Raw genomic sequence first — 27,676 nt, forward strand, 5'->3', positions numbered from 1 at the left:
AGGGAGGATCTGTGACATAAGGAGAGTGCAGGAGGCTGGACACATAAAACCAGCCAGGAGTAGTGAAACAAAGCTCAGTCACCTCTCTATTGGATGTGTTATTACAGCTCTGCTCTGGGAGGATACAACAGCTGTAGGGGACTGCTGGGAACACACTGTCCCTTTCTCTGCATAACTTCTATTGTATCTGCAAAGAGGAATAAGTTCACATCAATGAAGGAGAGAAGAAGCAGCCAGAAACTGACCAGCAAATCTATGATGGATCCCAACCAGAATGTAAAATGCAAAATTGTGGTGGTGGGAGACAGCCAGTGTGGGAAGACTGCTTTATTGCATGTCTTTGCAAAGGATTCCTTCCCAGAGGTAAGTCAGTAAAGCTGAGGCTTTATCCAGCTACTCAGGGGTTAACAAGCCCCCCACTGAGAGCTAATCCCTCGCCCCCATCTGTTCTCAGGGGTATAAAGCTGCTGCTGCACAGGGTGATATTAGCTACAGGTCAGTGCCATGATTGGGGGCAGATTGCAAGCTCTGTGGGTTACAGGGGCTGAAGAGCCCCTTCTAGATGCATCCATCGCAGTGGTCACTTGTCTTTGCTTATGTTTTATTTTTTGTTCCATAATATGTCTTTTTTATTTATTTCTAAAGATTCATGTATCATTTCTATATAAATATAACGTATCAATTTTTCTGTAAATATTTATACTATGTATAATTTCTTTATAAAGATTATGTATCATTTTCTATATAAATATAATGTATCACTTTCTAGAATTTCTCAGGTTTTTATTATTTTATAGGCACAGTGGTGTGTGGTTTTTTTATTTTTTTATTTTATAATTCCCCCATACTTAAGTTTTGGAGGGGGTGTAACGTTAATATTACATCCGTCTATGTACGACCTTAGGGATAACAACCTGATTTTTGTCTTTCCGCTCAGAATTACGTTCCCACCGTATTTGAGAATTACACGGCCAGTTTTGAAATTGACACCCAGAGGATAGAGCTGAGTCTGTGGGATACGTCTGGTAAGAAAGCCTTCATTTATGTATCCGATGTGCATTGGGTGGGCTTGATATCATGTAACTATGCAGTTTAGGAGGGTGGGAATCCCCCCTTTTTTTTTTTTTTAATTTTGTGACCACCCTGTTGTATGGGAGAATATGTATCAGGAGATGATTGGGAGGGGCGGTTCATTAACCCTCTATGGGGCTTTTTGTCACCTCGGGCCGAATTTGGGGTCTCCTTCTAGGGGTGATTGCCCATCCTGCTTATCCATGCTCTGCAGTATTCCTTGGCACTGGTGATGATGGACTAGCCTCCCCTGCTAGGGTCATATAATTAAAGTCCCAACTCCACTGGGGACCATTGCCTCTTAAGAGTCACGCCGCTCTGTCTTCATCCTGCTGTCAGTTTTCTGTTGCCAGGCGGGCATTTTTCCAACTCCACTGATGCAGTGCTTGCTTTATGTCTGTGCCATCTACCAGGGCTGAGATTTTACTTGTGTATAGTCCCCAGTGATTGCATAAGATCTGACGGTATCCGGAGGCCTGCAATGACCGTGACTTGTATGATGTTGCGTGCACATGTGAACGACATGCTTCACTCTTGTCGTCACGCCAGGAGGGTGGCACGCGGTATTCACTAACGTCCAGCCTCAAATATTTCCCCAAGATCACATTCCGGGTTACTGTAAAGCACTTGTATGGTTAAAGTTTCCTCAGCCTGGAGTAAAGGTGACATTGAGTTATAACGAGCCTGTAATTTGATTATATAGGTGTCTGAGCAGGTTCCTCAGACCTTCTTAAAATGCCATCTTGGCAGCTGAGCCTCTGCCGCCGGACACATCAGACTAATGACCATTGTCATAGCCATTCATCATGGCTGCTGCGGGATCATAAAGTTATCAGCGCCGTCTTATGTTACGTTGCGCTGAGCAGCACTGCAGAATTTCGGGGGGCTTTGTACATAGGATTTTTGGAGTGAAAACATTTTTCCAATTCGATGGATTCTTTTGGGGGGTGATTTTGGCTTCCTCCATTGTTCCCTAATCGCTTCTATGATCTCTTGTTTGATATCTATCTGAATTATTTATTGTCGTCCTTTTAAGTGGTATAAATATATTCCTCAGCGCTTTCTTCTAAGGAAGAAAAAAAAAATGAGGCTTTCCTAGCATCACCACAGGAAGACTGTACAATGGAGACCGGAATAGATGGGAAAGTACTCATTACTATATATAGTGTATCGAGAAGTGCTAAGAAAACCCATACCGTATCTGTCAGGAGCCAAGCACAAGCCATATGTGCGTGTGTATGTGTGCGTTTTCTCAGCTTCTTGAAGGTTGCCCACACAAGCTGCTATTTTCATGGTGGCACCAGCTGCTTGAGTTGATGGCATGTAATTGGTCAAAGAAGGTGTCCGATTCTGATCAACATCTGCTCAATCCGGCAGATGGTGAAGTCATTGGGATGACGTGTGTGAAAATATTGTCCAACCACAGATGGACAGATGTCTAATACTGATGGTCAATGAGACGTCCAACCCAACTGTCCATAGACAATGTGGAGCGTGGGCTATGTCCACCTAATGTACAAAATCATCTTCCTCGGGCAACTCAATGGAGACTTGTCAACCAGGTTGGGTTGTTGGAAGTTTTGTTTCCTACAAACTTAGCCCAATTTTTATGGCGTTAAATCATGGATGTAGGAGAGATCATCTTCTGGCCCGTAGACCAACCATAACCATGGATGTCCACAATGCCCAAAAGGTCCACATAGTCAACTGTTTTTCTCTTTAGGCCATCCAATATACATTAGAAAGTGGCCGGCATAATGTCTGTTGGCCGCCGGTCGATGCCTTCCATGCATAGGAACTTTGGGCTCGGCCCTTTGTTCTTTAGGAGCGAGCCATTGCCAGATTCGTCTGCGGTGAAAACTAAAGGATCGGTCATTCCAAAACCAACTTGCTGATCGTTATCTTTCCCAATATCCTTTGTCAAGGAAGAGTTGAAAGGCCTCACATGTGCATTAGGCTGATCACCGATATCGGGAGCTTGGGCCACTTTAGCCTGCATGGTGGCAGTAAGACAGTCCTCTTGTATACAGAACTTGGCTTGTAGTTGACCAACCAGTCAATGGTCATTATAGCCTCCAAATATCAACCCCATCTTCTTCTTCTTAGGTTCTGTTATAATCCGTGCCCCAATATTCTGCTCTCCAACCCTACATTAGATCTCGCTCCTTTATTTGCCCCATACCCACTGCAGTATGTAGTGGACGCATGTAGTCACTCCTATGGAAATAGTTGAAATTCCAGAGATTTCAGGCTTCTGGTCTGCTGACTGTGAGGCTGGAGATCTGCTGGTAGAGTGTGACTTGATGTTTACCATTTGATTTTAGGGTTGAGTAGTTATCCCCACATCCGGTTGTATAAGACTCTTTAACCCTTTGCTAACAAGTTTTATCTAGTTCCTCCCATGAAAGGATTTGAACCTGTGGAGTTTTGGGGGGGATTCGGATCAGTGTCCATCACCATTGATTTACACCTTTTTAATAAGATTAAATTTCTAAATTATGAAATGGATTATCCAGTTTAAAAGGAGTGAAAATTAGGATTTTGCTGGATTCATCTCCCAAAAGTGTGTAACAAAAGATCGGGTGGCACGTGACTGCAACTATGCAAAAGACATATGACCGGTCACATGACAACTGGCGGGGGAAGAGAAATGGAACAGCGTGGAATTAGGATTCCCGATGTCGGAATTTGACGAATTTTTACGAAATTTCAATTTGCATTTCTTTGCCTGTCTGGTAATCCGGCATCTGTTCCATGTAATGTTTTGATTTTATATATTTGCAAGTATTTTTCCTCCAGAGAACTATTTTTTCCTATGGAGCATTGCCTGTAAATAAGTCACCATAACCCAGCTGGATCTCTTCACTTTATAGATTATATCCATCCATTTTCAGCAATGTTTGGGCATTCTTGGAGGATTTACTTCCGATAGTAGCTGTAATGAAGACGGGTCCCAAGAAGAAGAAAGATGATGACAAATGGGGCGGATGGCCTTTGATGACCTGCCGGGCACATTGTAGGGGATAGGGAAGGGTCTGTGTCCTGCAGCCTCAAGGACATCCTGGTCTCATGTGCAGTCCTTGTAAGCTGATCTCAGGGGACAGAGGGTGGGGAAGATCCTGAAAGCTGATCCCAGGCGATGGGGGAGGAAGTGGGAATGGGAAAATCCCTCCTGTTCTGACTTGTCGCCTCCTTGTCCTGATATTTTGTCTGTATCCTGATATCTAATATGCCGCATGCACCAACGGTAACATTCCATTAAGGTGGTTGCAGAAACTGCGCCCTCCACCGTCCTCCAAAAAAGAAAAAACATTTTTTTTTTCTGTTCTGTATTGGAAAAACTGCAGTGGTGTTTCTTGCAGTGTCACTGTGTGTGAATTGCCCCTTATTTGGTAAAGGTGCTAGATTAAAGCGGCTGACCATCTTTTGGGGACTTTATTCAAATTTTCTTTCCATGCATGTGTCTTTGAGATAAAAATCAGTTTTGCAATTGCATTTCATTAAAAATGTTGCACCGTCTTGTCTTTTGCAAGCTTTTTTTTTTTTTTTGTGCCTTTTTAATGTAGCCTCTGGTCATAAATCAGCTGAGAGGAGCTCAAAAAAAGATTGATAACTGAGTTACAAACTCCTATATCAGTAGGAGCTCACTGACAGGTTTTTCAGTTAACTCGTTCTGCAGCCAGCAATAGATTATATAAGGTGAACGGTCAAAATTTCTTAATGAAATTGCAAAAATAATTTTTAGCCCAAAATACATGCGTTTACGTAAGAAAACAGAATTTTCCCCAAAGGTAGACAAACTGTTAATTTAAGGGGATATGCACACACTGCAATTTCCATGGGGATTATGGTGTATTTTCCGAACAGAAACTCATGGGAAAACCTGTGCACAATCTGCGGGGGGGAAAAATTACTTGAGGGTGGCGGAGTGTTATTAAATAGTCCCCGACAGAAATATTGACAATTATGTGCCTCACCGACCTATCCAGAAATGGCTACTTTTGGGTGGGCTCTAAACCCCACCCCTTCTGGCCCCAGAGTTCTGGAAAATCCGGGACAGCTGGCCACACTTATTAATGGGAAAAGCCCTGCGGACTGCCCCTTGCCCAATAAAATGGGCCTAATCCACATGTGGATCTGCTGCACATCAAACTGCAAACTCATAATCAAGGAAAAAAATCAATGAGTCTATACCCCACAGCAAGTTAATAGTACTTAGCGCTATTTTGATATAAAGGCATAAAGGTCATCCCACCACAAGGTGTACCCACCACGACAAGGTGTACCCACCACGACAAGGTGTACCCATCGGGATGGTCCTAACCTGTCTCTAGTATTAAAACCTTCCACATTCATGGATGCTCAGCTCAACTGATCGTCCATGTGTTTTCAACGAGGACAGAGGCTGAAAGCAGCTGCCAAATTCCAAATCCCTGACCCTTCTCTCTGCCAACATCATCTGCCCGTAGAGTTGGGAGATCCCCATACATATCAGATGGTCGTCCGATCCTGGCAATGTGTATGGGAGGCCTTAAATCTGTCTAGCTTGATCAAGTCCACCCCTCTCCATGGAAGCCTGCGTTCTAGAGCAAGGACTTCTCTTGTGGTTTCTGTATATTCATCCTTCCGCCAAGAATTGTGTTAACAATTAGACAAGTATGGCATTGATTAGGCCACATACTTGGAAGTTTAGATCTTCCGGATGCCTTTTTATTTGTGTTCCCCCTCAAAGTTTGAGCACACTGTGTAAAAGTTCCTAAACCACATTTAAAGCTTCTTTTGGCATCGTTTCCTTGTTAAAAAGCTGTTTCCACCCAAAAAATGTGAGTTTAGTTAGCTGTGTATATTACAGTAACGGAATATTCGGTGTGGGTTTTTTTTTCTTTTAACCCTCTTTTGATGCATATAGTGGTGTTTTTTGTTTTTTTTTCTTATGGCAGGGGCTTAGCTTGTCAGGGCCAGGACTGTGATACCTCCTAGGCCCTAGGGGGTAACTTTGTAGCCAATGTTTTGTCCTGTTAGGAATGTTTTGTTTAAAAGTAGAACCTCTCCAATGATAAGTGCATGGATGAAGTACGTGATGGGACAACTGTGAATTATGGAATTGCCCTTTAAATTGAAATTATTATTTTTTTTCCCATCTTTTGTTGGGTACACTTAAAAAAAGGAATGAATAGGGGTTGTCATGGATTAGAAGATTATGGTAGCCATTTAAGAAAAAAAACAAAACAAAAAAGTGCCGCTCCTGTCTACAGGCTAGGTGTGGTATTGCAACTCTGCTACATTCGCTTGGTTTTGGGGAGATAAAAGACAGCCATGTTTTTGTAATTCTGGACAACCCCTTGTCTCCTCATCCATGTCATATTGGGGAGAGGCTACAAAAAAATCTCTTAACTTCTCCATACATTGCATGCCCAGCCTGAATAGTTCAGTAGCTGCTGTGTAATACCTAATTTCCCCAGTGGTGGCGCTGTAGGAGAACTGAACTTTTTCTGGTGGGTTTTCCATAGATTACAGCTGATCTCAGGGTAACAGGCAGCAATATATGTAATCCTCTTTTTATTAGGGACTACAAAGGCCATCCTAAGAGCACTAGACCTCCTCCTTCCCGCCTGAGCCATTTGCCTTTTGCTTTATAAATTCGTAGCATTTCTGTAGTTGGAACCTGCTGCGACTTCCCGAATGCCAGTGCCAAGGTCTGCAAGAAAGTGTACATGTCTGCATCAGGCACATCATTATCCGACATCCAGCAGCTGCTGCTGCACTTGGCGAAGATGTGCAACGTGGAGCCGTGTAATGAAAGCGAAGCACAATGACATCTTACTGTTGTACCCATCTCTACATATGCCAGGGAGAAAAGATCGCATTATCCTCCTAGTGAAGATGTGCCAGTGCTGACGATAGTTATCAGCGCTGCAGCCGTCAGGGCGTGCTAGTAATTGTAGTTTTTCAACAGCTGGGCCACAGGTCGAAGACCATGGCAAGAGCTGACCGACTCATAAATGTTTCTAGAGGTGTTTTTATTTTTTTTTCCTCTTGTTGTGCTGTTCCTCTGTAATACCTCCTGGAAAGGTTTTGAATAAGTTGACAACTGGGTGTTACTCTTCCCACAACAATATGGAGGATCCTTACACTGTCTCTATATACTGACCCCGTTAACTTAGTGCTTAGTTTTACTGGTAAGAGGAATGGTAACTCCCAGTTGTCTATTTATACATTTCAGGAGCAATAACAGAGGAACTGTTTACTTTCTATGATAAGAGTTGAGCAAAAAAGATTTGTTACCCTGGTGCAGCGGCCATGTCAGTATTAAGTAGCAGAAGGCCATAGAGAGCTATGAACTTTCTACTCCCTGCAGACATTTTGGGCGCCTTTTCTGATTAGTAGGCTGCTGCGACATTGGGATTACATCATGATATGATGTCACGGGGCCTATTAATTTAATTAAAAAAAAAATGTTGCATGTAGGTGCCTGATCTGGCAGCTGCCGTCTACCAATGTGACTGCTGAATCAGGGCCCTGCAGATCATTTTGCTCAACTCTTTCTCTGACACTTAAAATCAATGCCTATTAAAGAGGAAGTCCCACCATTTAAAAAAAATAAATAAAAATCCAATAAATCAGTGGCCGGACAGATGGAATGTGACCTTTTTGAAGCGGGAGCTTTGCATACAGAAGGAAGAAGGAGCCAGTTACTTAAGCAGTTTGTTCCCTTTCTGCGCTTTGGAGAGTTGTTTAAGAGATCCAGCTTCACCGATTTATATGCCCTAACCTCAGGCGGTGGTCTCTTCTAATGGCGGGTGTCTTTTTTTTTTTTTTTTTTTTAAAAGCTTTATTAACATAGAATAGATCAATTGATAAGTCCTGCCCATTAGAGCTTGAGCTTATGTCCCTTTTATATCCTGCAAAACCCAGGGAATATATTCACATCTCCCCTGCGGCCTATTAGTGCGCTCATACCTAACCTCAAGCATAGGGAATCCATTTACCCACAAGTCTGATAGCAATCTAAGCAATTTCCCAGGTTCTTATCAAACATCAGTGTGGCCGTATCCACACGGCAATATGGAGCTATTTGCTCAGCACTGCTGCAGATGTGCCAGTAATCTGTGCTTAATCTCTGGGACATTGGAGCCAGATACTGTGCTCCAGAGGTGGTAATGAGCAAGAAAAATAAATTGTCACTCGAATGTCTTTACAAAATGTATCCTTCTCCAAATTAGCAAGGGAATGCTCCTTATGTCTGCTGACTGCACAATGATGGTGCCCTGAAGGCTTACGACCATGGTGTGGCACCAGTAATTGGTCCTCATCAGAGTTGACGTGGAGCAGATTAGGTTCCTGGTGACTGAGGACTATCGGCGTTTGGCACCTGGTGCAGTGTCGATGCTACCAATTTCACCCCCGAGGGTTGTAGGGCCCGTCAGTCCACCCCTGTCATCATCACATTCTAGGCTACTGATTGATTAGTTTTGACTTGTCGGATGAGGTTACAGTTACCAAATCTACAGTCCCCTCCAGCATCTGGTGTCAAGGGAATTTATGACCTGTTCCTTGGTGAATATTTTTCATATCTGATTAACGAAGAAGGTGAATTTATGTTCTAGACTTTGACGTTTTTCCTTGACTTTGTTCTTCCTCATTCTTGTATGTGGGGAAAGGGAATCGTCAAGTTTTGTTGACACAAAATGGAATCTTGAGTGGTTGTCAGTTTTCGTTTGTGTCCTTGACCGGTCGTGTATTTCCAGGACTCTCTTTGGATATCTTTCCCATTACTTGACTACTCTTGAACATATCAGTTACGTTACTTTTAGATTCCCCAACTTTGCGCAAAGCGATTTTTGTAATTATTTTTGTTCAGATCCAACCAAACGCAATCTGTGTGAAGTTTCGGATTCCAGACATGTGTTCTCTCAAGACCCTTCCTCCATCAAAGGCTCGGTAAACATTTTGATTATTCGTCTTCCAGTTCCTGAGCAGAGAGAGTTGGCTTTTTGGCTTTGTACTTTCCAATTTTGGTGTAAAGAATCTGATGCAATTTATGTGAAAGGATATTATGTTTTTAATTAAAAATGTTTGCTATCTCCCAATTGTGCTCAAGCTCCTTTTGTGTTTTGGGATGGAAGTTTTGAGCAAAGCATGTAAATGATTAAAAAGATCTGCCAAAAAATGTCAGGCCCCCAGTATATCTGGACGGCTTCCAAGTCTCGATTGTGCAACTTGCCCCTGCTAGGACTTGTTATGGGCCTCGTTGGAGAGGAGGGTATGCTAATGTTCGGCAGCAGTATATGATGGATATAGTATGGGATTGTTTATGTGACATTCCAGACAAATCGCTTCCTGACTCTTCAATAAGCCCTACACTTTGTGTGGCCGAGGTCAGATTCTTACAAGAAAGATGATCTCCTTGATCTGGGCTTTACTAAAACTCACTTTATTATGACCCCATGTAGCTTCTTTTTTTTTTTTTTGTGCTTCTGAAGCATTTTTCCTTTCTAAATTTGTGCACTGCAATCTTTTTCATTCCGCAGTTCTCCTTTTTTCTGTAAAGAAAAATTTTTAAAAATTCGGTTTCTGAGAAGGGACAGTCGGATCAACATTACAGCTCGTTGCCAATCAAGGAAGTGAAAGGCCGCTGAGCTGCAGTACCCTGAGCGACGGGCGATGTTGGACCTCCAACTGCTCTAGTTATTTTGAGTAACCTTTAGTGTCTTTTTTTTTTTTTTTTTTTTTTCCTTAAATGTATAGTACATGTGAAAATTAAGAAACTTTTTTTGATTTGTTCGATTAATCTGTTTCTTTCTCCTCCTGGACTTATCAATCCTTCTCAATTCACAGGTAAAATGTGTCTTTAGTGAATACAGACTTTCCCATTACTGAGAGAGAAGATGACAGTTGGTGCTCATAAAGTTCTATGGAGAAATCTGCCGTTTTAGGAGAACTTGCAGCAGAACGTCTGCCTGCCTCTAGCTCCTCCCTCTCCTTAGAATATAAAAGGACCGACTGTCATCTATCTTCACTGAATACAGATTTTTACCCATAAATTGAGAGCGAATGATCAATCCAGGAGGAGAAAGAAGCCGATTTATCTGATGGGAAAATAGGCAACTTTGTAATTGATTTGTGAAATTTAAAATTCAAAAAACATTTGCTGTTTAAATCTGGTATGGTAATGGGGTGCATCTCCATACCCGGGGCAGGTGCTGATAATTTTGGATGATGATGATGCGGGGAGTGTAAACTACTGGGATCCAAAATTATTGTAATCCTTTCCTGCTCTAATAGAGCTGCGCGTTAATAAAAGTTTTGGTACTGTGAATGAGTGAGTTTCCCACACGATGTTCCCCTTCTGCTCCACTACTTTCCCCTGGATATTTCCAGTGTGGAGACAATGGGAGAAGGGACAAGCAGCGCTTACTGTCGTACTGGAAATATTTGACTCGTCTCTCCAGAATTGAAGATTAGTGAAGATATTCAGCGAGTCTGGAGAGAAGACAGATGTCAGATCCTGCGAGTGGAAATCCATTGATGGTCACTGCTCTGTGGAAACTGTAGATGCTCAGTGTCACATCTACAGCCCCCTCACTCACCAGTCAGGGGGGAAAATCTGCCCTTCTACATCAAAGCCCTGTGCTCCTGCCTGTTACTGATATTACCCAAACAGGGGGGACATTACCCCCCAAAATTCCACTTCTAAGGATTCTCTTACACAATGGCCACAATCCAAGAGGCCGTTCCCATGTAAGCCAGTAACAATGTGCTCTAAGGAACATATGCGCTGAATTCATACCGGCAGGAATGCGGGGTATAGAAATGTTAGGCTTTTTCTAAAAAGACTGCCGTGTTTGCCAAGGTTCACGGTTTCCTTTATAATAGGACCTACTGTGGGAATTTGGGGGCCTGCAGAATAGATATCAGTTTGGAGGGTCTGGTACCTTCTTAAAACTGTGTTACTTTACTAAGGAATCTTGGTAATGAACTGCGCTCCATTTTTGTGCTTTTTTTTTTTTTTTTGTTTGTTTCTTTAAAGTTCCAAATTCCCATAGAAATAGATTTAAAATACAATGTTCCAGATGTCTCTATTGGTAGAATAGAAAACTGGCGCATGCGCTTATGTGGGTAAAGTATTTCCGTTCTATGCATGTGGACAAATAATGGGGAGTCTGATGACCTGGGACTGAGTTCAGGACTGGCGCATGCAGAGAAAGCAACTGATCTCTCTGATTGCGCATGCGCTGGAGTTCAGCTTTACTGCGCACGCGCGATTGGCTTTTCAAGGATCATTTTAGAAGGTATACGGCACTGTAGTTGATTTCTCCTACATCCAAAAAAGCTAGGTCTGCCAAGGCAAACAGGATCATGGGGTGCATTAAAAGAGTTCTGGATACACCTGATGAGAGCATTATACTGCCTCTGTACAAATCCCTGGTTAGAACGCACATTAGCCTAGAAATGACAACTGAGGGGCGATCTAATAACCATGTATAAGTATATAAGGGGACAATACAAATATCTCTCCGAGGATCTGTTTATACCAAGGAAGGTGATGGTCACAAGGGGACATTCTCTGCGTCTGGAGGAGAGAAGGTTTCTCCACCAACATAGAAGAGGATTCTTTACTCTTAGGGCAGTGAGAATCTGGAATTCCTTGCCTGAGGAGGTGGTGATGGCGAACTCAGTCAAGGGGTTCAAGAGAGGCCTGGATGTCTTCCTGGAGCGTAACAATATTGTATCTTGCAGTGATTAGGATCTTTAGAAGGACGTAGATCTGGGGATTTATTCTGACGGAATATAGGCTGAACTGGATGGACAAATGTCTTGCTAACTATGTTACTATTGAGGTCAGACAAGCTGGTCATAAATTCGCTTTACAGGTTCCTTTTTAAGGGTATGTACACACATTAAGTGTATTTGGTGCATCTCTTGGAAGGAAAACACAGCATGAAGAAAAAACAAAAAAAAGCACTTTTTTTTTTTTTTTCTTCCATGCCTTTTTGGTGCAGATTCCCTCCCCCCACTCATTAGTATGTGTGAAATCTGCTGAAAGTGTTGACACGCTACAGATTTAAATCTGCAAGTCAAAAATAAGCAACATGTGCACGAGACTTCAGGATTCTCATTCACTTCATTGGAATCAGGAAACCCTTCCGGTTTTGTGACACTACTGCGCAAGAGAAAAAGTGCCAAATATGACAAATCTGCAACGTGTGCACATGCCCTAACGTTCCTTGTTTAAGTAATTTGTAGCTTTGTATCAGGAAAAACAAATCTTCCTCCCAATTTTGTACAACATTTTGGACAGTTACCTTCTCTGTGTCTAAAAAAAAAATTAAGTTTCTATATAACCCATGTACGGTATGTACCATTTTACTTGTTGAGCAGAAGTTTGTGCTCCAGAGCTGCTCATGTTACTTTGATCATGTATGAGAATTTGCAATTATTTCTTTTAAGAACCTATTCTGGAAGAAGGCAACTATACATTATGAAAACTGAAGAAATATATATATATTTTTTTTTGTAAACTCTGCTTGTAGTTTTACATCAGGTAGTGATTTGATCCCCCTTGCTGAGATCTCGGACCCCCTAGTTCAGGATCCTGCTGTGTTCTTTTCAATGTGCACATCCACACAGCTGTTTGTGTTGTACTGTGTAGATGGAAATCTGTTACTATTGAAATGGTATTGTGAAAGCGAGATAGGGGGTGTGTGGTGTGTTTTTTTTGGTTTGGTTTTTTTTTTAATTTGGGGCTTTTATGGGGAAAAAAATGGCTCCCATGTTAATCTCACCTTACGTTTAAAGTTTAAAAAAAAAAAGAAAAAGCAAGGATACAAAGGGTAGATTTCTCTCATTCCCTGTTTGCTAGCGTCAAAACGATGCAGAATAAAATATATACTGCTCAAAAAAATAAAGGGAACACTTAAATAGCAGAATATAACTCCAAGTAAATCAAACTTCTGTGAAATCAAACTGTCCACTTAGGAAGCAACACTGTTTGACAACCAATTTCACATGCTGTTGTGCAAATAGAATAGACAACAGATGGAAATTATTGGCGATTATCAAGATACCCTCAATAAAGGAGTGGTTCTGCAGGTGGGGACCACAGACCACATCTCAGTACCAATGCTTTCTGGCTGATGTTTTGGTCACTTTTGAATAGTGGTTGTGCTTTCATGCTTGGTAGCATGAGACGGACTCTACAACCCACACAAGTGGCTCAGGTAGTGCAGCTCATCCAGGATGGCACATCAATGCGAGCTGTGGCAAGAAGGTTTGCTGTGTCTGTCAGCGTAGTGTCCAGAGGCTGGAGGCCCTACCAGGAGACAGGCCAGTACACCAGGAGACGTGGAGGGGGCCGTAGGAGGGCAACAACCCAGCAGCAGGACCGCTACCTCAGCCTTTGAACAGGAGGAGCACTGCCAGAGCCCTGCAAAATGACCTCCAGCAAGCCACAAATGTGCATGTGTCTGCACAAACGGTTAGAAACCGACTCCATGAGGATGGTCTGAGTGCCCGACGTCCACAGATGGGAGTTTTGCTCACAGCCCAACACCGTGCAGGACGCTTGGCATTTGCCACACAACACCAGGATTGGCAAATTCGCCACTGGCGCCCTGTACTCTTCACAGATGAAAGCAGGTTCACACTGAGCACATGTGACAGTCTGGAGATGCCGTGGAGAGCGATCTGCTGCCTGCAACATCCTTCAGCATGACTGCTTTGGCAGTGGGTCAGTAATGGTGTGGGGTGGCATTTCTTTGGAGAGCCGCACAGCCCTCCATGTGGTAGCCTGACTGCCATTAGGTACCGAGATGAGATCCTCAGACCTCTTGTGAGACCATATGCTGGTGCGGTTGGCCCTGGGTTCCTCCTTATGCAGGACAATGCCAGACCTCACGTGGCTGGAGTGTCAGCAGTTCTTGCAAGATGAAGGAATTGAAGCTATGGACTGGCCCGCCCGTTCCCCAGACCTGAATCCGATTGAGCACATCTGGGACATCATGTCTCGCACCATCCACCAACGTCACGTTGTACCACAGACTGTCCAGGAGTTGGCGGATGCTTTAGTCCAGGGCTGGGAGGAGATCCTTCAGGAGACCATCTGCTGCCTCATCAGGAGCATGCCCAGGCGTTTTACAGTAGGGAGGTCATACAGGCACGAGGAGGCCACACACAACACTGAGCATCATTTCCTTATCTTGAGGCATTTCCACTGAAGTTGGATCAGCCTGTAACTTCATTTTCCACTTTGACTTTGAGCATCATCCCAACTTCAGACCTCCGTGGGATATTAGTTTGTGATTTTACATTGATCATTTTTAGGTTTTATTGTTCTCAACACATTCCACTATGCAATGAATAAAGATTTACAACTGGAATACTTCATTCAGTGATATCTAGGATGTGGATTTTATTATTTTATTTTTTTGTCAGGAGGCCCCCCTTACACATCTGCTGGTCCCATCAGAATTGGCAGATGCGACTGGCCTTCATCTAGCAAGTTTGGGGATTTTTAGAGGTATTTCAGCACTACACAAATGTCAGGAATGGTAGGGGTTTGACCAGATCTCGGCAATGTGCCACCACTTAGTGGGAACAACCCTTTCGGTCTCCAAATCTCATAAATGCATTGTATGTACTTGTACCGCTGGGTGGTCTCGGTGGTCCGACCATGCATTTCAGCTTGTCGCGTGAACTCCTAGTTGTTATTATTAGTCCTCTTTCTGAATGTTTCTACTCTCGATATTTGTAATCTGTAGTAATAACAACTTTTGTTTTTTTTAATTGTCCCTGGTAATCTGCCAACAGAACCGAATCTGCTTGTGTGCAAAGTCTGCTTCCTATTTTTGCTAACCGGAAATCTGGATTTTTTTATTTATTTTTTTTTTTTATGCTGAGTAACTAGTGGCATCCAGTTCTTGGAAGTTTCTTTCGTGGTCAGTGGAAAATGTTAGCTTTCCTAAGACCATTGGGAATAAGGAGGTAAAAAAACTTTGAAATGTTTCAAAATCTGGTCCTGAATCCTGTGAGCTGAGCTGTATCGGCTGCGTGTCGTGTTTTTATATATTTTTGCATTTACCCTATAATGGCATCTACAATAAAAAAGGGTGTGTTTGTGGAGCGCCCCCAAGGGCTATGGGGTACTCGGTACCGGGTCTTTCGGTTCTCAGTGGGGATGTCACAGAGGCTGACCCGGTCCGTTGAAAATGGGGGGGGGGGGAAGGTCTTTAAAGGGATAGTGTTCGTGACGCCACCTGTGGTATTCGGTCAGGGTGACAGATGCTGCTGTGAGGGGTCCACTGGGGTTATGTTATGGCAGCTAGACGGTATACCTTCCCACAGGTGAAGTGTATTCCCAGGGCTTCCCAGAGTGTGGATGGTGTGAGGCGCAGTGAACGAGGACACAAGGTTGCAGTTTCTTTACCTTTACTGAAGGCTTCAGCGTCCTCCGTCCTGAGCACCGGATCACAGGGTAGGCAGAGTCCGGCCGGTCTGAAGGCAAATCCAGAGTCTCCTTATCCAGGTGGAATTCAGTAGCCTACCTCTAGCGCCTGAGTGTTGTAGTCCCTTCCTGCTGAGCTTCTCGGTAAGGTCCTCACAACTGATGTTGGTGCTCTAGATGTTATGTCTTTCTCTCTGTCCCCCTGATGGATAGGACAAACCCGTATGACTGATGGCCTGAGGCTTTTTACAGGGACTCTATCACGCCCCGGCCTCCACAGTTGCCACCGTGCCTCCTGGGTGTAAGGTCGGGCAACTAATATGGAACTAGCTGTCCTGCCGGTCTCTGGAGCCAGGCCTGGAGATGATGACTCCCTCGGTGTTCCGGCTACCGGCTTCTGCGCCTCAGAAGGAGGCAGCCTTTTACAGGGCAGAACTCCTTCTGGTTTCCTCTCCTTTTGCTATTACTTCGTTTCTCACCCTCTGCAACACAAATCCCTTCAATGTCTCTTTCTTAGGATGCTGCCGCACGTGGGGCAGGCGCAGCTCCGTGGCCTATCTAGGCCTCTGACAGGATCCCAACCCTGTCAGGGACCCACTACCTTAGAGGAGCTCAGATAGCAGCTCACTGGGTGAAGCCCAGCTCACTTCTGCCTAACTTCCTGTCCAGACTACCAGTTTTACCTAATTGTGAGGAGTGCCCTAATAAATAGGAGCTTAGCTCCCCCTGGCGGCCTGGAGTGTGAAGTGTGTTGTGTGGTTTGTGATACCTGGTAAAGAGATCTCCTTTATTGCCTTTAGAGGTAATATCACTCCCCCTGGTGGAAGAATAACATTACTGCAACGACCAGGACTCTGGGGCGCTGCATTTGTGTTCTGGTTTTTTTTTTGTTTGGTTTTTTTTGTTGTTGTTTTTTTTTATTGGTGACTTGAAAATTAGATGCTCACTGAGTATCTCGCTGCCAAGATTTCAAGAAAATCAGTTCTAATCTGAGTTTTCCTACAGTGCCTCCACAGGAGAACTGAAGTATTACATGGTGCTGAGTCCTCCAGAGACAGAAGCGCTCTTTCCAGTTCCCCTGCCCTCTGTTCCTCCAAAGCCGACCCATAGATCATGCTTTCAGGATTTTCTTAGCATTGAACACGGGTCTAGCGGATTGAGGACCTGAATGAGGGCCCTTCCATGTTGCTACTCAAGTAATCGTAATTTTGCTGCCGTTTATGATCCAGACAGGGGCAAGGTCTATACCTGTAATACGTTGCCTATAACTTTACAATTCCTTTCCTCTAAATCTTAGAAAAAATAGAAGGTTTAGTAACTTATATTACCATCTTGAGATATAATGCATGTGCATATTCCAATATGTTTTCATTTTATTGCATAATTTGTATCCTCTTCATTAAATGTGCCCTCCTCATCCCCCTTTTTTTTTTTTTTTTTCTTCTTCTTCTTGCCAGTGGCTTTTACAGCCCTATTTCCTAATAAAATTCAAGCCTTACAAGATAATCGCTCAGGCAGGATGATTGATGGGCTGCAAATCTTTCCTTGCCTGTGGCTGCCCTACCTACAGGGTGCAAGCGGGGATCCTACAGGGTCCTAGCACCGCTCACATTTGCCGTACGTGCCGATGCAGATTGTGAAGTGCGAAAATGTGAAAATAAGATTCGGGTCTTTAGAGGTTTCAGCTATGGTCGTAAGAGGAGCCAGGATACCGTCCTAGATTTACACTGCATAGATGTATATTATGAATATGATTATGTGGCTGCACTGCCTGCACCAATGCTATGTCCGCCCCTGATTACAGCTGCAAAAGATTGCTGGTACTGCTGTATGGCTGTGTAACTATACATTGCAAGTTATGATTTATTAATCTTGGTTTACACCAGTTCTTAGAGAAACTGATTATTCCATTGTGAATTTTACTGGGTTTCCTGAAAGTTCAGTTGGGTATTTTTATTTATTTATTTTACACTTATTTTCCATAAACAGGATATTAAGTTTTAGATGATGATGATTATTACCTATTTAGATATCACTTAAAGGGGTTTTCCACTTTCAACAAAGTGGACCCTGAACAATTGCAATCAAGAAAAATAACAACCGGCATGCTGCTCTGTCTCTGTTTTGGCTACAGCTATGACATCACCACTGCAGCCAATCACTGAGCTCAGCGGCTCTGCCAGCAAGAGCACAATTTCCAGATTATAACCATTGATCAGGGACCACCTGATCTGTATAGTCCTGGGATTTACGGCCATTACTTTGGGATGTCACATTGTTGAGGGTAGGTAATTAAGACGCAGCCTATACTAAGAATATCAGTATATGATCGTGGCCATCACAAACTCAGGATCTCCACTAATCACTAGGACTGATCGCCACAGTTCCTCAGTAAAATTACCCAAGTCATGCAACTTCGTTCTCAACCCAAAGGTGAAAAGATGGCTTTCTAGTGTAACCATTTTAGAGGAGCTCCACTTTACCTATACAACTTGGGACATTTGGCCAAATCGGGTCTTCTCTACCCACGTCAGTACAATGTAAGGTGGTGGCTGCATGAGAGACCTTTGATGGAGGTCCAGAGGGATGTGGTTTCTCCTTGTGGAGACTACCAGCTGGCTTGGGGAGCTTTGTAGGCCTGGCGATGCTTCCTGGGTTGCGGTGAGGTGTGTGTGTGTGTGTTTGTGTTTTTATTTTTTAAGAAAAGGGTGGTGGGGATAAATGTGAAAAGTTGTGACATGTGCTTTATTGTGTATTAGTACTAGCCATTAGGTGACGAATCCTAATAAAAATAAATCTGGAACGACTCTTACTACTAGTAACTCTTACGACTCATAGACTGTTGCTATTAGTGACTCGTAATCCCACTTTTCTCCTGTAATGATGCTCTGGGAAACACCACAAGTCTATGTAGATGTCGTATATCCTTCCTATAAAGCTGTTGAGCGTGTATATAACCTGAAAACCTTCACGCATTGTCATAAAAAAGAGTTTAAGAGCTCAGTGAATGCTTAGAGATCACCGTGACAAATAGACTGGTTTATGCCACCACCACCTTGGGTGCAGTTTATGGACATATATGGTGGTTTGGATGAAGCCGCGGTGATTTCAGAGGGCAGGTATGTCAACTAGGAGTTTCTGTCTATGGGCGAGGTATGAGAAAATCACACATGGCATTCATTTTCTTTCACAGTTGAATCACATCATCATATTTCGAGGATGAGCTTGTTGCGTAATGCCTACAAGGTGAGCAGCCGTTTTGCATTGCTTCCTTTTGAAGTGTAAGCCGGGATTAACTTGATTACCGGTAAATAGAGTTGGAGATTTTACGGCCTTTTTCATTTCTAGTTCACATGTCTGTATCTGGGAGCCATGATTATGCTTCCACAGGTATATTCACATGACAGACATTATAAAGAAGACCTGTGCTTCTTCTCTTAAAATGAGCCCCAGCAAGCTCCATCACTGGGGGTGTGATTCTTTAGAAATCAGTCAACCCTAAGTGCGTAAATCTGACCCCATCAAGAAATTAGGGTGCACAGATTAATTTTTGTATCTTTAAAGCAGTTATTATTTATTTATATAGCACCATTAATTCCACGGTGCTGTAAATGAGAAGGGGTTACATCAAAATACAAATATCAATTACAGTTAAAAAAAACAACTAACAATGACAGACTGGTACAGAGGGAAGAGGACCCTGCTCTTGCGGGCTTACATTCTACAGGATTGTGGGGAAGGAGACAGTAGGTCGAGGGTTGCAGTAGCTCCAATGGTGTTGAGGTGGCCGTGTGGTCATTACAGGTTGTAAGCTTCTTTGAAGAGGTGCGTTTTCAGGTTTCTTTTGAAGGATCCAAATGTGGTGGATAACTGGACGTGTTGGGGCACAGAATTCCAGAGGATGAACCTCGTTGATACAAAACTCGATTTCTTGAATTATTTTGATCTCTAAAGTCAATGGAGAGAGCTGCAAACATTTGTTTACCTCCACTCACAGCAGCACAATACGAATCCTGTTCTTGAAGGGAGATCTGCACCGATCAGATATGTTATGACCTTCATGACTAAAATCGAAAAGGTCCTATTTGATGTAAATCCAGGCATCAAATATCCCAGTCGATCAATACTGTGGCGAAGGCTGGATAAATCAGTTACTGAATGGTCCCCTGAATCCTACAAAGCACAAGTTGATCTTTGAATTTTTTCTCTGGTAGGTTTGTATGTTTTATGAGGATATGGGTAAATTATGATTTCCAGACTAATCTGTATTCATGACTGTGTAGTAGATTCTTTAAAAATCTCTGGAGATGCTGTACTATTTTTGCCCTGCCCAGTGACATCCACCCCAATGGAAACTCAACAAAATCCAGTTGAGTTAATCTGATCCTTTTGGGGCTTGTAGGTGTCCATCAAGTGCAGGTTCTGATACTGGCATCATTTTAGCTTTTCTCTCCCTATAAGGGAACCAAAATATATAAACATTAGCATTGATAAAACTTTAAAGGGGTGCAGCATAAAATACTGTTCTTTGGCTGCAACCTTCAGTTTTTTTCCGAGTGGATCAGCTGCCGCTGACTGGCTGCAGTGGCCAAATGATATTTTGTCAGTTGACTGGCTGAGGATACAGCGCTGAGATTGAAGAAATGGCGTTGGACTGGGAGATTTTATTTATTTATTTTATGTGTGAGGGGGACTTTACTTTGTACAAGGGGCTGTTCAGTATTGGACAACCCCTAAACATTTATTATTTTTTTTTTTCACAAAAGCGGGAAGAACCTACAAATTTCATCCCTATACTGGTTGGCTTCAATGTTATGACCTAGGTGCTGGAAATTAAACCTGTGAACCAGCAACCCACTTAGCTACATTCCTTTTGGATTTTATACTAATATATATATATATATATATTATTTTTTTTTTTATTTTTATTTTTTTGTCATAAAATTTAGTGCAAAACTCCATTTCTATCCAATAGATCTGTTTTGCTGCAGGACCTCTGCCTGACGTTCGACGATCTCTTGGCTGTAGAACTGGAAAAAAAAAAATTTAACCACTTGCATAACTCTTATTTATGGTTTGTGGCAATGGTCCTCAACCTGTGTTTCCCTAAAATCCAAATCCAAGTTTGGTCACCCATTGGAGACCACTGTTCTACAGCTCGGGCTACATAATGTTTCAAAGCTTGTTTCTATGCTTAGCAAGTCCCTTCCGCCTAAGTGATATCATGCCCAGAGTATGTCATTCAACAGCTCGGCTCTTAAAAGAAGTTGTAGCGAAACAAATGAACCATGCAAAAGTTTAGCTCTCCAAGAACATTACATTCCTGGTGGAGCGTGCTAAGATGGGTATTTCACACCAGCTGCAATGTCAGAGCCTGTTACATGTAAAATTCCACAATAATCACCAACACTGTGTGATATTATAATGGGGGATTTATATACTGAAACTACTGGAACATGTACGATGGTTTCTTAAAAACTTATTTTTTGGAAGCTATAATAATCTTCTGTCACTTGTTTAATGTAATTTGAAGTCAAACAGAGCAAACACTTGGGGGAATGTTCCCGGGTGAGATCACCAGGATCTTCTCACTAAAGTTTTCTTAATGAAGGCTTCATGCTTTTTTGCTTTTGTCTATACAAAGTCATATTTCAAGACCAGACGGCTTCCAAGTGCTTGTATCCTCCCACTGCTCCATTACATGTGTCTAGGAAAACTCAAGCCCACCTACATTGTCAGTCCGGTTAAAGGAGTTTCTCACTTACTGAAAAATTTCAGCCAAAGAGGGGACAGTATATTGTAGCGATGAGCAAATCTTCCAAAAATTTGAATTTGCGTATCAGCTGGAAATTCAATTTTGCAAGTCTAATCAAATGTGCCTCGATTACCATTACAAAAATTTTATTGTGTTCAAAGCATAATGCATGGGTGGGTCAGATGCGGGTTAATGTATTATGTAATATTTTTATCATGCTCACCTCCACCTTTACCTTTTTTCCTGTCGCTGCCTCTCACCACCTGTCCTCCACTGGTTTCCCAAGGTACCCACTCTGCTCCAGCGCTGGTCTCCTATGCACTCTTTGCCGGCATTTCTGGGCACCAGCTAGGCCTTGACCCAAATTATTACGTTGTGATATGTGCTGTCCCACGTGGCCACAAGGAGCGATGCACATTACATGACCTCTGAAGGCGTGTGGAGGCCTAGTCAATGACAAAGAGCAGGTGCCTTAGGTAGTCAGAGGATGGCATTAAGGTCAGGGTCACACTTGCAAAACTCATGCAAGTCTCTCGGATCAAAACCCGGCACTTGGGAACGGACCGTGCAGCTGCATGTATTTCTATGCAGCTGAACGCTCCGGTCCCGAGTGCCGGCTATTGATGCGAGAGACTCTCACGAGTTTCTTGCATTGCACTCACAAGTGTGACCCCGGCCTAAGGGTGCTTCAGGGACAGGTGAGAGGCTAGGGTATGAATGTGATAATGTTGTTTATTTTAAATGGCTGCCATTTTGCTGGACTTGCATGTATGGAATTCCTAAAAATTCATATTAGCAAGCACTCATGACTTTTGAGAAATTCTAAACAAATTAAATTAGTTTACAAGCTATTCTCTAATGCTTAGTATAGAGCATTACCTACTGAAAGACACATTACTGATGACTTGGTTCCTGTGCCACAGCTCGGGGGCTCCTGCTGGTTTGTCCTGCAGCAATCTTCTGGCATCAGCGTGAGACATCGTTGTAGCATCGGTCTTGGTTTACTGCGCAGAAGCGGTGGCATCCCCGACTACCCAGAAGACCGCTGCAGAAGGAGAACACCGAGGACACTGACTGTCTGCAGTGGTCACCTGGGTAGTGGAAGACCTAATCACTGCAGGACGGAACAACGGAGCAGATCGGTGGCACTGCAGAATCAGATGTCATATGTTTGTCATTATTTTATGCACTTCAGCCCTTTTAAATGTATTAGCTGGCTAGGTAAATCATTTATAATATTATTATTTATTGTCTTTAAATAACTCAAGTTAATCATTCAAACATTTGAGAGGAGTTGTTCAGCGAAAACTCCCAGCAGGGGCATTTAATGTGCACTATTGCCACTGATTGTACTTCAAAACTATTCATTCCTGTTATTTTCCTATCATATAGGTTTTTTTTCTTTTTTGTTTTTTTTCCCTTTAAGCTTCGGCAGCTTGAAAAATGAATTACTTATCTTTTCATTACCCGTTACAGTAATATAAATGTTCTTTCCTCTTCTCAGGTTCTCCGTATTATGACAACGTCCGTCCACTCTCTTACCCAGATTCCGATGCTGTCTTAATATGTTTTGACATCAGTCGCCCGGAGACACTTGATAGCGTTCTTAAGAAGGTAAGCGTACCTATTATCATTTTTTTTTTTTTTTTCTAAACATGTGATGATGTCAGAATAAAAGAATCCTCATTTGCAATTCATAATCTTTCAATATGTTAATTGTCCATTTCATTTTCATGTAGATTGTGCCAAATTCAGAGTCAAGCCATCAGAGAGAGAATATATATTATTATTATTATTATTATTATTATTATAGATTATTGTACCTGTTTTTATTATGTATACCCCTCCTCGCATGTAAAGCGCCATGGAATAAATGGCGCTGTAATAATAAAAATAATAATAATATAATAATATATAATTTATATTATAATGTATTTATATTTATTTATTTTCTGTAATTGAGCCGGCTGGTGAGAACTAATTTTTTTTTATCCTGCGCAGCCCAGATCTTATAAACACTCTATTCTGAAATAAAAAAGTGAAAGAACTAATTGGAAAGTGTCAGGAGACAAAAAATCCTTTTCCAAAAAGAGGTTTTTTTTGTTTTTGTTTTTTATGTAAAAGGCCCAATTGTTCTAAATATATACAAATAAAAATACTTTTTATTGAAGAATTCCTCTACGTCAATATAGCAGTGCATGCGCCGCCCATAGGGATAATGGCGACGGCCGGTGCATGCGCACTGCTGTGTTGACGTTGGAGTACAATTCGTACACCGACGCTTTCTTCTGTGTACAGCCCCTGTCAAGTCCTTTTGTTCTAAGGTAAATAAGCCGCTGCCAGATGAGTTTGGCAGCAGATTACTCTGTTCTCCCGGTAAGAATTGCATGAACACTCGGCTGAGGGAGTTAGTAGAGAGAGAGCGGTCTGCTGAACAAGTGTTTGACCAAAACTTATGTAAGGTGTACGCACATACACCTTATGTGATTCCTTCTCTTCACGTGTTCATCAGCTTGTCACTGCCCTGGCGGGCATGTTTGAGATGACTGTCATTCTTGTATGTTTATGTAACTGCACTTTACTAGAAGTTGCCTCTTACTCATTCCTTGCACTTCTATAGAAAATTGTTTAATTTTCACTGTTGCTGTGTGTTATTTTTTTTTTTTCTTGTATTGAAAAATTCTGATAATCTAGAAATATGTCATCATTTGACTGAAAATAATATTTTACTGTTCTGGTGACTTTCATATATAAAAGGGGGAAAAAAACAAATGCCGTAATCTAGGATTCATCATTATTTATTAATAATCATTTTAATGTTTTTAGGAAATTAAACTAAACTAATTTTTTTCAAAATATCCTCTTTTAGTGGAAAGGTGAAATTCAGGAATTTTGTCCCAACACCAAAATGTTGCTAGTTGGATGCAAATCTGATCTGCGCACAGACCTCACGACGCTGGTGGAACTGTCCAATCACAGGCAGACGCCGGTATCTTACGATCAGGTACGTTTTTATATATGGCCCATAGTGTGTTATGCATGGTTTTTTTGTTTTTTTTTTAGGTTGTGTGTGTGTGTGTGTGTGTGTCTCTCTCCTCCCCAAACGAAGCCGGGTTTCCCTGTTCCCACGAGATGGCTAATTTTAGAGAGTACATCTCGACTAATTACATGCTCTCTGCCTTCTGTATGTAGTAGTAAAGATTTATCACAATATGTTATCTAAATCCATTAGGACTTCACATAAGTCAGGCCTGATGAAGGTCTTATGCTGTGCAATTATCATCTGGCTGGATTCACGGGTTTAGCTTTGTACAATTGAAGAAGGAATTCTGGAATGTGACTCGGGATCGAGGCCGCGGCACATGTGAATGTTATGTAACGAGAAAATTCTATAAGTACAATCTATGAGTAAGGGCGACTTCGTGTTCCTGCATTGTCATTTTCTCAGAAAACATTTATTAGCATTCTTGTGAACACTAATGTATACTAGGAATCTGTCCTCTGACTTACAATAATACATGCAACATATTTGCCAACTTTGATGTCATAATATTAAGTCGTCCTAATGAATTGCTGCTAATCGTCATTTTCTTTCTACAACTCTGGCCATGGGCGGGATCGGCCTCTGGCCATGGGCGGGATCGGCCTCTGGCCATGGGCGGGATCGGCCTCTGGCCATGGGTGGGATCGGCCTCTGAGTCAACTTGTCATTTTTCACAATTTGGGCAGCACAGTGGGTCAGTGGTTAACACTTTGGCGTTATGGGTCTATGACCCTGAATTTAAAATCAACCAGGCCCTATATGTACATGGAAGTTATGTTATTTTTGTGCTTACATGAGTGTTTTAACATGTGGTCTCCTCTCAAATTGACCCACATTAATTACACACATTTAGACTATACGATAAACCTTTGGCCATCTTAGAAAAAAAAAAAAACTACTCCCATATTGGCAGTACATGAAAAACCCAATCACGGAGTTTTTCCAAAAATTGTGCAAAATTGTTCAAAACTGGTAAATGTAACCCAATTTTAAAATAAATATATTTTTACATTTACATGCATCTGTGAGTATTTATAATGTATGATGTGACTGGTATCCATGCTGCCACGCCATACTTTTTTTTTTTTTTTGGGGGGGGGGAACCCTTTGTTCCGCTGATCCCAGTGTCCGACACCGATCAGTAAGTTAAAACTGGTCAACCCCTTTAAGTGTTTAGAAGTGGCTAGGATGACTAATCTCAAAATGTTTCCAGGAGACTTAACAACTCCATGTAAACTGGATGAACCCACCAATTTTAGGTGAAGCCAGATGACCTTCTGATATACATGGGGCCTCTTGACTCTTCCCCTAACAGATAACTTTGGAGGAACGAAGGATCGGGCAGTTAGAATTTCAGCACCTGATCCCCCTTCTCTCTCTTTTTTTTTTTTTTTTTCTTCTGGGTAGATGTCCAACTTCCATGGTGTCTGGTAGTGACTTCACTCTCCCCTTTGAAAACATGAATTCTTGGCCAGCACTCTCATGTGTATGAACCAGCTTTTGACCTCTTCATGATTCCGTTATTACCTTAATAAATATTCGGTTGCCCGGTTTCCTCACTTTTTTGTTTTTCTTTCCACAGGGTGCAAACATGGCCAAGCAAATCGGAGCAGCCACCTATATAGAATGTTCGGCCCTTCAGTCTGAGAACAGTGTAAGGGACATTTTTCATGTCGCAACTCTGGCATGTGTAAATAAATCTAATAAAAACCTGAAAAGGAATAAAACGCAGAGAACCACAAAAAGAATTTCACACATGCCAAGCAGACCAGAACTGACCTCAGTGTCCACAGACTTGAGAAAGGACAAAGCCAAGAGTTGCAGTGTAATGTGATGGGGTTCTTAGTGGATGGAGTTAAATGAAGATTTTGGTTGAATATTCAATGAAGGTCACTGCCAAAGTGTTAGATACTATACTGTTGGTATACCAGAGCCGTTAAGGATTTTCTTCAAATTCGATTTGGTACGCAACGACGAAGCATGTTGACCGAACAGAGGAAGAAAGTGGGACACTTTGGAATGAAGTTACACCCAAAAAAATATGAAGCGATTGGAAATGTGTTGATGGATTAAAGAAATTTTTCTTCATCTCTCAAAAAAAAAAAAAAGCTGAATTGCTCAAATTTCAGTTCTATGTATCTATTCCCATTTATTAGCCAAAAAGTTCTCTTTGAGCACTCTTGCTGACTTTCATTCAGGGGTTTGCACTCTTCTACACAAAGAGTTTTATACAATGTGACCTGTAGATGAAGGATTGATTGCAATGCTCTACAGGAGAAAAAAAAATGTTTTGGAACCCCCCTCCCCACTTCCAGCTTTTCAAGGTTCTGTAATCTTCTTGCACAGCTATGTAGACCTAGGTAGTTCATGGTACTTTTTATGATCTAGCTTTTTAAAGTCATATCTTTTTTTGTTTTTCAATTTACATAAAATAAATAAGAGGATGCGAATAGCTGTTATTTCAACTGGGAAAGAATCGGGAAGAGAAACCCGTGAATTCCATTTTGTACAAATGATTTTTGAAAGTTGTTAGATGTTATCAGTTAGAGGGTCCACGACTCGAAGAATCACAGGTCTTTGAAAGTTAGCATATTAGCATTTGACTTAACTATGATCTGATTTATACTTTTTTCTTTTTTTTTTTTCTTTCACATTCAAGCTTTTTTATTTATTTATTTTTTGTATAAAAGATTCTTGCCAGGCATGATATTTGAGCATTCTTCAAAGGAGCTTAATAAACCTAACTCCCTTTCAGTTGTTAAGGATGCAGATGAAAATAGAGACGGCAGTGTCGGAATTCTTAGTCTTCTAAGCCTTTCTTGGGAGGTCCTCTCATGTAAACGAAAAAATTTCAGCTAGTGCATATCTTGCAGACTGTTGCTTGTTTGAATGCAAGCATTTTCTCCATTAATGGCTTCATTATTTGAAGCACGAATCTGTGTTATGACCATTAAACACTCTTGTTTCATGTGTAGACAAGCACTGTCACATCTGTACAACAGCACGAAGAAACCCAACGTTCCAGACATTTTCCCGGAGGTTAGTCCTCTACTGGAATGTCCAATGATGGATCCTATTCCTGTCCTTCTCCGCTAGGTTCCACTTATTAAACACCGCAGTACACTTTCCATACGACGTGCTTTGGGCAGTATTACAACAAAATAGCTAGCAAGTGCTTACTCTGTATTCTAAATATTGTAACAACCAAGATTGGTTATATCAATCTTAGAACTGGACAACGTTACTTTTTTCTTTCTTTGTTCAATGTCCGTCACTCTGTATGTTTTGATTTGTAAATGTTTCTGCGGTATTTATTACATTATTATTTTTTTCCCTTTATGTAATAAAGGCTTCATTAAGGTCA

At 41.9% G+C, this 27,676-nt stretch overlaps 1 protein-coding gene across 1 annotated transcript; it reads left to right on the forward strand.

Annotated features, from left to right (window-relative positions):
• Positions 1-27,676, forward strand: RND3 (Rho family GTPase 3). The gene is made up of 5 exons (XM_077272986.1): positions 1-363; positions 938-1,025; positions 22,774-22,883; positions 24,139-24,273; positions 25,895-27,676. The coding sequence occupies exons 1-5, from the start codon at positions 94-96 to the stop codon at positions 26,144-26,146; spliced, it is 855 nt and encodes a 284-aa protein (XP_077129101.1). The 5' UTR covers positions 1-93; the 3' UTR covers positions 26,147-27,676.

Source organism: Ranitomeya variabilis, chromosome 7 (assembly GCF_051348905.1).
Source record: "Ranitomeya variabilis isolate aRanVar5 chromosome 7, aRanVar5.hap1, whole genome shotgun sequence".
In the NCBI taxonomy this organism is placed as follows: Eukaryota; Metazoa; Chordata; class Amphibia; order Anura; family Dendrobatidae; genus Ranitomeya; species Ranitomeya variabilis.